Source organism: Rhea pennata, chromosome 8, assembly GCF_028389875.1.
Source record: "Rhea pennata isolate bPtePen1 chromosome 8, bPtePen1.pri, whole genome shotgun sequence".
Lineage (NCBI taxonomy): Eukaryota > Metazoa > Chordata > Aves > Rheiformes > Rheidae > Rhea > Rhea pennata.
In genome coordinates, this window is record NC_084670.1 from 30,725,379 (window position 1) to 30,735,398 (window position 10,020).

The window sequence follows — 10,020 nt, forward strand, 5'->3', positions numbered from 1 at the left end:
CACAGATGTCCCCACGGTCGGTGCCGTACGGCAGCCTTTTCCTGAAGGAGCTGAAAACTCGGCTCTTCGTGGAGCCCTCGCAGAGGTTGACGCAGCAGCAGCCGGTATCAGTGTCTGCACGGCCCCTCTCCTGCTGTGGAGTTTGCCACCAACATCCCTCGTTCTGCTGGCCAAAGGGCTTGTAGGGAGCAGAGCCAGCGTGAGGTGCTGCTCACCCAGCCGTTCTCAGCAACGCCCTCTCCCAGCATTGCTGAGTTAGAAATTGGTCTCGCTAGCACAGGCTTTTTACCCTGATCTTAAGTGGGCTGGGTCATTCTCACCCTTGAGGTCTTCTGAGCCAACTGCCTGACAGTTATTTTCAAGTTGCTTTTCAACAGCTTTGCAGAAACCATCTAATAAAAATAATCTGAGTGCTTTTGATAGTATTTTTTTTTCCAAAGCCAGGAAGATACATGAAGAACATCGACCTGGAGTCCACTCTGTGCGGGTCTAACCTTCCTTCCCATCTCCCCAGCAGTGTGCAATGAGAGCAGAGCAGCTGGGAAACAGCTTGCTCACGTCACTGCCCACTACGTCTGACAAGCCTATGTTAAATTTGGAACAGGCCTCCCACATCTGGCGCCTCCCTTTCTCTCCTCCCCTGCCCAGTTTTCCTGCCTGCAGCAATAAATTCAAGCACAAATTCACCTACTGCCACAGGCAGCTGCATTCTCCTCAGCTCAGAGAATCAGATGAAGATGGATAAGAGGTCCCGTAGCTCCTCCAGGGAGTCTCAGAGGAGAAACAGGGAGTCCCCAGCTACGCAGAGCAGATGGGAGAAGAGGGAGAGCAACAGAGAAGCCAGCAAGGGAAGGGGAGACGTAAAGCAAGAGAAAGCAAAGGAGATCAAGAGCACCACAGGGGCGGACGGTAAGGTGCACACATCCACAGTGGTGGACGTGGATGACGTGATATCTGATGAAGAAATGGAGGCGTTGGCATTGCTGGACAGTGAGCGGCAAGAGGAAGGTATGATTCATACAAGGGTTGAAAAGCTATGGGCTTTTGGACCCTGCGTGTGTTGCATATGACTGCTCTCTGCATGGTGAGTGCCTTCACACCCACCTTGCAGAGACATGTAGTTTTTCTGGGAGATTCAACCCTCCCAGCCAGCTTCTGCAATCAGTATGGGTGGATCAGTGCTCTCTAGCAAAGCAACAAACTTTACAACAAGCAGTAACATCCTCAGCATCCTCTGTGCTTCGGCTCACTGCTCTCTAGCTGCATCTGTTGTCTGCTCTCATCTCCTTTCTGCTTGCCCTCTCTTAGGTGGAAGGAGTTAGCCTTAGGAGTACAGCACTAATAACTGCACCACAGGGATGTGCTTGAGGCTCATACTCAGTGCTCCCCTTCTGGTAACACTCGAGAGCAGCTCTCATCCGGGCCATGTGTTAACCAGACTTCTGGCCTGCTGCAATAGGATGAAGCATTGCTGGAACATTAAAGGTTGAGGCAGCATCCTTGCAGTCCTAGCAGAAGGAACTAAGGCTGAGACATGCAGGGCCACCCTCTTGTCTGAGAGTCATCTGACAGGGGAAGCCTCCAGGCCAGGCAGAAGTCATTTCCATTTAAAGCTGAGATAACCTGAGATCATTTCTGTGGCTTGGGCCTGCTCACCCGAGCAAAGGGTAAAGGCCAGTTCTGGGGGACAGGGCTGTCTTTTGACTCAATCTGCATCACAAGTCCTTATGCAGATGGCTGGGCCTCCTTGGCCCCTAAATCACCACAGGCTTGTCAGATGTATGTTACAGGAGCCAGCATCACTTTTCCTCTCCCGTATCAGCCACTTCGCTGCCCTAGAGTTGCATGAAGGTTTTAGCTTGCTCCTATCTCCCTGGTAGTCACTTTGTCTTTCAGATAAGCTTCTAGGGTCCCAACCCAGCCAACAGGTTGCCCATTTGAAGCCCTTACATACTACTTAGCTGCCTCAGGTCTTCAAACTGAAGGCTCTAGTAAAGGCATTATATAGAAGCATAGAGACCCAAGCTCAATTTTTGCCAGCCAAGTAGAGGCAGAATATATCCTGGCATATGGCAGGATCCATGTCCTGGCAATGCCTAGCCACGTGGGGCAGGAGCTATTCTTTAATATAGCTCGAGAGAGAGTCAATGGTTCACACATGCACCAGGTCTTGGGAAACGTCAATATAGAGGCTGATTTATGCAGGCAAGTCTCAGCACATCATTTCCTTGGGAGCAGACCCCTCCTAACACAGTCATGTTGGATTTCTCCCTAGGTATAAAGTCTCCAGGTCTAGGCATCTGTGAATGGCTTCTGACCATCTTGTCTTTCCTGTTCATCATAATGACCTTCCCCATTTCTGTCTGGTTCTGCATGAAGGTGAGAATGGTCATGGGACCTCTCCGTGTTTAGCATTTGATGTCTGAGGTGGGTGTAACCCACTGATTCAGCATGTGTGGGACACCATCATAAAACTTTGTTGGTCTACAGCCTTCTTATTTGCACTTCATCAGCTCATCATTAATTTTGTCTTATTCTTTATCATATATTACTGCAGCAGATGGGCTTCACAGGGGGGTCCAACCATTGCCTGCCTAATACTTCTGTTGTCACATCAGCAGAGGGAGCATATGTTCCTCCTTCTTAAAATTAGTTATGGGGGTGACATTTCTGTTCACTTTTAAACATAACCTTCAGCCTACCCAGCCAGGAGATGGCTGCATTACAACAACAGAATGAATAGATTTTGCAATGTACAGTTTTTAAATCATTTTAAGGTAAAACAAATCTGTAAATGTATGAAATTTAGTCTAATAAGTCAATCTGATGTTCATAGTTGATTTTTCCCCTACCTCCTGTTCTCCCAGAGGTTTATAACACGGCTCAGAGTAGGCACATTTCAGTTTCCATTCCTCAGGAAGTTCAGCATGCATCTTGTTCTCAAAAAGAGCATCACTACTGTGGCTCAGATCTTACACATGTATGTGAACGCACACACAGACATGCACATGTAGTTTCTTTGGAGGCAAATAACCAAGGTGAAACATTTAAGTTTAGGGTGTTCAAGTTTGGCCAAACAATATGGAAGCAGAGCGCTGGCCTCATCCTGGGAAACTCCGGGCAGAACCAACATGGGCTGCTCTCACCCAGCCACAGGCCGTCACAGGGCTGCTATTCTTGTGCCTTTCATGCACAAGCCAACTGGTAGTTCTAGACTAGGTTCTCTGCTGGGGTAAAGGACTCTTAGTGACAGGTGAATCCAATAGTTCACATCTGCTGAAATCCTCCTGTTGCAGGGCTTTGCAGCCCCTTTCTTTCCTCTGGCCCTAGCCCTTCCCTCCAGCCTAGTCTCGCTCTCTTTTTTTTTTTCCCCTGGCAGGTAGTGCGGGAGTATGAGAGAGCCATTGTTTTCCGACTTGGTCATCTCCTTCCTGGCAGAGCCAGAGGGCCTGGTAAGATCTTCCTTCAGCTCCCCACAGCTGTCCCTCCTCTTCTCCGTGCTCTCCCAAAGCTCACATGCTAGTACCTTTTTACCTCTGCAACAGGCCCAACCAGCCAGGAGATGATAGAACCATCAGCTTCTGATGAAGGAGTCTATACTGAAGTCCATGCTTTCCATACTGAAGTAGTCCCAGATTTTGAGCCCATATATTGCTATTTCTTTCTAGTTCTTCATGCTAATCCCTCTCCTGGTCCTCAGAGCAGGAAAGGAAATTTCTGTGGTTCTGATGCTAACCAGCTGCCTCTTTCTCTTCCCCCCACAGGCCTTTTCTTCTTCCTTCCCTGTTTGGACACATATCACAAGGTAGACCTCCGTGTCAAAACCCTAGAGATCCCCTTCCACCAGGTATGGTTCTCCACCCTGTATGTTCACTCTCGAGTCTCTCTGTAGCATTACACCTCTCTGGGACTGGTCAGGCCTGCCTGAGTTCAGCACTGATTTGGTCCTGCTGTTAAGAAAGCAGCATATAATTAAAACAACGATTCTTGTTCCACGTCACAAAGTACCAATCTATTGGCCATAAAATACTATGCAGCACTGCCATTTCTTTTCTATGAGAAGTCCCTATCTCCCTAGTCTTAACTTTCCAGCCTTCACGATTGCATAGAAAAGCTTGAAAAAAAAATCTCAGAGTAACCCTAATGCCTCAGAAAATGGAAGGCAAAAATATACCAACCATAGTATTTTTCTTTTATTGTAAAACTACTGGTAAAGTCCTGTTCAATTTGAAATGCTTTAATGATAACATACAGCAAAAAGAGGAGGTGGTTCGGCTACAGATACAGGACTAGGTTTTTACCTACCACACTGAAGAATCCGTGCAGAGATGTCAGGAGCACAGACTGTAAGATCTTACAAGGATGTCCCTTAAGAGAGGAGCTGCTGCTCCTGTTAAGGCTGGGAAGAAGGAGGGGCTGAACCCTCCCTACTAACCTAGGAATCTGTAGCCTCCCTAGCCACGGTTAAGCAGGACAAACATGTAATATCGCCTCTTGTTTTGGGACCTGTTGCCTGTGCTGCTTCATGGCCAGCAGCACTGTCTTAATCTGGCAGCAAACCCAGGCTCACCTTTGTGGTATGAAGCAGGTCTTTCTGGACACTCTACTCAGTAACACTGAGCAAGGCTCTGTGCACAGACTGCAGGACACAGCCTGTGTGCTCAGAACAGGAATGGACCAGACAGCAATGGGCAGGAAAACGTGGCCGAGGATGGTTGGTGGCTTGCACAGGGTCCCACAGCTACCTTAGAGGATCTACCTTAGAATTGTCAGAACCAGCTCCATCTCCCTTAATGTCTTCTGCTTAGGTGGTGACCAAAGACATGATTACCTTGGAGATAGATGCTGTCTGCTACTACCGGCTGGAGAACGCCTCTCTTCTCCTCACCACCCTGACCAGCATCTCCAGTGCCATCCAGCTGCTGGTGCAGACTACCACAAAGCACCTCCTAGCACACCGAGCCTTCTCTGAACTCCTACTGGAGAGGAAGAGTATCAGCCAGGAGATAAAGGTGCTTCCACAGGGAGAGAGTGGGCAGAACAAGGAGTGAATTGAGGCTCCACAGAGAGGCTTGGAGGGTGATCAGCCCCACAGAATCACATACACAGGGTTGAAAAGGGTGCAATAACAACACATAGTCCTTCACAGAAAAATGGGATGTGTATTTTAAACTCAGATCACTTTAGGGGAAGAATCGACAGTGTGGCCACTAAAGGCAGCCACAGGGAGTAGTAAATGGTGTGGTGTGAGGAGATGAAGGAACATCTTAAAATAGCTTCACAAGTGCTTTGCAATAGCCCAGTTTCAGTACTTATCCAGAGAGGAGATTCTCACAGGAAATTTCTTCTGCAGCCTGACCAATTTGCCATAAATCCTGTGTATAAGGGATTTCTAGTAGCAGTTCTGTGGTGGCATAACACCTACACATATGAGGCCAGTCAGGAACTCAGTTTTCTGGGGAACTGAATTGGTTTCACACTCAAACCAGTATGGACAGATTAAATTGTGTAAAACTTACGGGAGACACATGAATCAAAAGTGAAATGAGGGAGATAATTTTAGTTCTGAGCGGCCTCCTACAATAGCGCGCACAAACTGACAAAGCTATCCTAAAGTCCTGCTGTTAATTACCTTGAGTTAATGTCCCTGCACTGTCTGACTCCCTAAGAGGGGCGTGGGCAAGGGCTGGTGTCCTTACACTCAGAAAATCCTCCTCTTTGCAGGTGGCCTTGGATGCTGTCACAGGCTGCTGGGGGATCAAGATGGAGAGAACAGAAATGTAGGTAGGAAGTGCCAGTAGAGGAGGCCTCCCTGGCTCTTTGCAATTACCTGTCTTGCCGTGGTCGCTGCTGCCTGCTCCTCTTCCTGCCTTTCCTCTGGCCCTCTCCTGACAGGTTTTTCCTTGCCCCTTTCAGCCATTGCTTAGAGTAAAACTTTCACAAGCAAAGATAGCACTTGCTCCTGTACTGACAGCCAGGGCAAGATCCTTAGCTAGGATCTCATTGCCATTTCACTACTGTTCGTGGCAGAGTTGTACCCACTTCTCGTGGCCCAGGAGTCAGAGCAGACACCAGACCTTCTGTTTCTCAGACTGGATCAAAGGCCTTGGGGTCTCAGCACTGGTTGGGATGGGCTTATTGCTCAGAAGCCCATGGAGAAGGGTGAGTCTCACTCATCACACAGAGGGCCACAGAAGCAGGAGCCAAGTGAATTTGGGTCTAATAAATGACTAAGCAACTGTATGAACAGAAGAAAATTAATATGACTGTGTCTTAAGAGTGGTCTCCCAGTGGATTCTCTGATGTCTCATAAAGGGTAAACATAGGCTTCAAGCATCAAAAATACAAGTAAGAGAGGTCTCATTGCTGTCTAGTGATTGTGAACACCAGGCTTCATTAGAAAAGCACACTAGAAAAGAAGAATGAGGATGGAGGTAGAAAGCTAAAGCAAGAAAAAGGGGCATTCAGGGAGTTCAGAGCAAAGGACGTTAACCAACAGCTTTACAGAGACTGACTGAGGAGCCAGTTCTGAGCAGTCTAACCATACAGTCGGATTGACTACCCACAGCTGCCAGCGGAAGCCTAGCTTTGTGAAGCCCAGCTAATTCTTGTCTCTTACTCCCACAGCAACAACATTCAGCTACCTGCTGAAGTCCGCCAGTCCCTGGCTGTGGAAGCAGAGGCTCAGAGGCAGGCCAAAGTGCGGGTATGCCCATACTGAAGACCTCCCATCTCCTTGCAAAGCATTCCTCTTTCCTCTCCCACCTCCAGCTGAGGTTCTGGAATATGCCACATTAGGGTATAGCTCACGGCATACCCTTTTATCTATCTCCTTTTATTCCTGCCCAAGAGCTGTAAGGGGAGCTGCAATAGGAGGCTTGTCCAGCCCAGGGGAGTCTGCTTGGAAAGCCCAGATCTAGCCTCTGGCCTATGTGTAGGACTGAAAGACATGCAAGAAGTCTGGGATTATCTGCAGCCTGTGGAGGTGCTTGTGGAGCAGTATATTATGCTTGTGGAGGTCTCTCTCTTCCTCAGTGCTGCTTCAGGAGGCTAGAGCAGGGCTCTCCCCTCTGTGCCTCCTCACCTTGCTGAGTGCAGGCTGGCCACCATCATTTGCACTGAGCTGCTCAACAGCCTGGATAAAATCCATGTCCAGCATCCCTCCCAGCCCAGCCTAGGTGGGCTGCCTTTTCCTGTGTTTTTGCAGCAGGAATCTGTCCAGCTGTGAGCCCTGATGGGCCTAATAGCACCTGAACTGCCTGTAGCATCAACAAAAACAAGACAGATGTGAGTTCCTAAACTTTTGGGGCATCGATACATCTATCACATGCTGTGATCTTCAGAGAGCAGGGATGTTGCATTTGCACCAGTTCTAGGGAGATCACAGTGATAACCTCTCTCTGTAATAAACAGTCCATGTCTTCTTACACTCCAGCCTCACTGATGTCCTCTTTGTTCCCCTTCTTGGTAGGTGATTGCTGCTGAGGGGGAAAAGGCTGCTTCAGAGTCCTTGCGGATGGCAGCTGAGATTCTGTCTGGTGCCCCTGCTGCTGCTCAGCTCCGTTACCTCCATGCACTGCACTCTTTTGCTGCGGAGAAACCTGCTGCCTTCATCTTGCCCTTGCCTTTGGATCTCATGAACCTGGTCTCTTCAGCCACCCGCAGTCCCCTAGGAGTAAGCAGCCTCCTCAAGGAGGACACAAACCTCCCAGAAAGCCCAAAAGACAAGAAGGACTCACCCATGCTGTAAGAGCTGCCCCAGAAACGGTTGCCGCAGTGCTGTAGTCAGTTCTGCCTAGAGAGGAGCAAGAAGGCTAGTCTACAGCCCACCAGCAGCGCGTGGGCCAGAGGCGGGAGGAAAGGCAGCCCAGGCCTGTAATATAAAGCGGATTGTACGTGCAAAAAGTTTCTGCTTGCTTTGGAAAGGAAAAAAACATGGAGCACAAGGAGCATGGGTGGGTGTGTGAGCAGGGGGGTCAAGGGAGGAGGGATGTCTTCACTTCCTTTCTTCTTTCACCTGGCCAGACACACCTCTGACACCACAGAGCTTTACTCCAGTGGTCTGATCCATCCTTCCTCATCACATCAGCAGGAAGGACAGACTAGCCTTTATAACCTTAAAAGCCCTAAATCCCTAAACTCCCCTCCCAGCATGAGCTGCAGGGAATTAAAGTGCAGAAAGCCTGACACTGGGATCAAGAAGGCATGCACAGGCTGCCCCCCAGGAAAGACATCTTATCAGAGGCATTGGTTTCCTGGGGCTCTGTCCTCGTACTTGAACACTTGGGGTTTTCCTTCTGCACCCAAGGCTGTAAGTGGCTATTTTTTAAAGGGCAGGTCTTAACAGCAGGGTGGTAAAACAAAGCCAAATTATGACTGGCTGGACTGCTTGGGCAGGAGCATGCGCCTCTTCACAGCCAGTCTCCAGGTGCAGTGCCCTGGGAAAGGGCAACTGCTCAGGTGGCATGGAAGGGATCCTTGCTCAAGTGCCTTTTCCCTCAGTGTGATGGCTGATTAGGAGTGAGAAGAGCCAGGCAGGCTAGGATAGGAGCCTGACAAACTGGAGCTGCTCCTGGGGAGGGCAACAGGAGCAGGCTCAGCCTGCAGGCAGGTTGGTGGGCACTGCTGGGCTGGTTTCCTTACAGCTTCACTGCTTGCCTGGTGGCCCTGGAGGCAGTCCTGGATGCCAGATTTCAGTTACCATCTACACACACACACACACACACACACACAACTAAGATGTTTAACCTCTAGTACTAAACTAGGTAGAGAGGAGGAAGAAGGAAAATGAGGAAAGAGCAGCATTTTATGGCTTGGCACTTGCTAGCAAGGCACACCAGCTGTGCTGCTGCTTCCTTCCGCTGGGTGGTGAGCAAGGACAAGATCTAAGCTTGTAGGTGGCTGCTTCCAGCAGTAGTGTATGTCCAAAAAGAGAGATGATCTGCTTAGCCAGGTCCCACTGAGCTGACAAGGAGAATCCAGCACCACACTGGAAAAGCTAGCTATCTGCCTTGAGAAGAATAATTCTTTTGCAGACTCCAGCTACCTTGTGCAGCCCTATAGACAGGGCAGAATCAGAAAAAGACCTCAAAACTCCTATAAAATCCTTGCTTTGTTGCCCTTGGCAAAGATACGGAGCACAAAGGAAATCCCAATACTCACTTTCTTTCATCTTGGTGTCCTTCGGTGGATACACACTCTGCCTCTGCCCTTTTACAAGACCTGCAGTATCTCCCCAGGCTTTGAAGCAGCCCCCCACCCCAACGTCAAGTGTTCTGGTGCTGGAGGCAAGCAGTGACCTATAGAGGCTGAACTAGAAAGCACTTTTGGGCTCTTCTCTAACTGCCCATATAATAGTTTGCCACCATGACAGGCCCTAGCAGGGATATCCTGGCCTATCCACTTATTTTTGTGCTTCCACTAGTTTTTTTCAATCCCTCTTCAGCTGCTAGTAACGCTCCATGAGCAAGGCCCATGTTATTGGTACTAATTCCTTTAAATGCAATTGTATCATAAGGAGGGACTGCAGATACTTCTTTAATACTGTGAAGCACAAGAAGTCCACTTCTGCTACTAAGTGCTCTGTATTTAATCAGAGACTTCAGCTTCCTTGAGCTCCTTCCCAATATGCAGTGTTCCTATAACGTTCTCCACAAATATTTGTCAGCTTTCTTAAAGCAAAGGATACTCAGCAAAAAGTGGTAGGAAAGTGGAAAATTTCCACCTGTGAAATTACGAGTGATCACACAAGCATCTAAGCTCTGGATGTAAATTCCTGAGAGCATTTCACATACAGCTTGCTCTCTCACTGTAACTTCTCATGAGAGGACTGAGGCGCGAATGTGGCCCCAGTTCCCAAATCCGTAATAGATCTCAGCAGTAAACTGGTCATGCAAAACTGGCTCTGGGGCATGTAACAGCTCTGTCGTCTTCCACTGATGAACCTGAGCTGTATGGTTCTGATTATTTCTCATGCTGCTTGCATAGGTGCCTGTTTCCCAACCTAGAGCAGAAGGGTGT

General features: G+C 48.8%; 1 protein-coding gene across 1 annotated transcript; it reads left to right on the plus strand.

The window, feature by feature from the left end:
* The first annotated feature begins 731 nt into the window (after positions 1-731).
* Positions 732-7,750, plus strand: NPHS2 (NPHS2 stomatin family member, podocin). Its single transcript, XM_062581550.1, has 8 exons — positions 732-1,008; positions 2,276-2,379; positions 3,380-3,452; positions 3,765-3,847; positions 4,809-5,012; positions 5,725-5,780; positions 6,628-6,706; positions 7,472-7,750. The coding sequence occupies exons 1-8, from the start codon at positions 732-734 to the stop codon at positions 7,748-7,750; spliced, it is 1,155 nt and encodes a 384-aa protein (XP_062437534.1).
* The last annotated feature ends 2,270 nt before the right edge of the window (positions 7,751-10,020 follow it).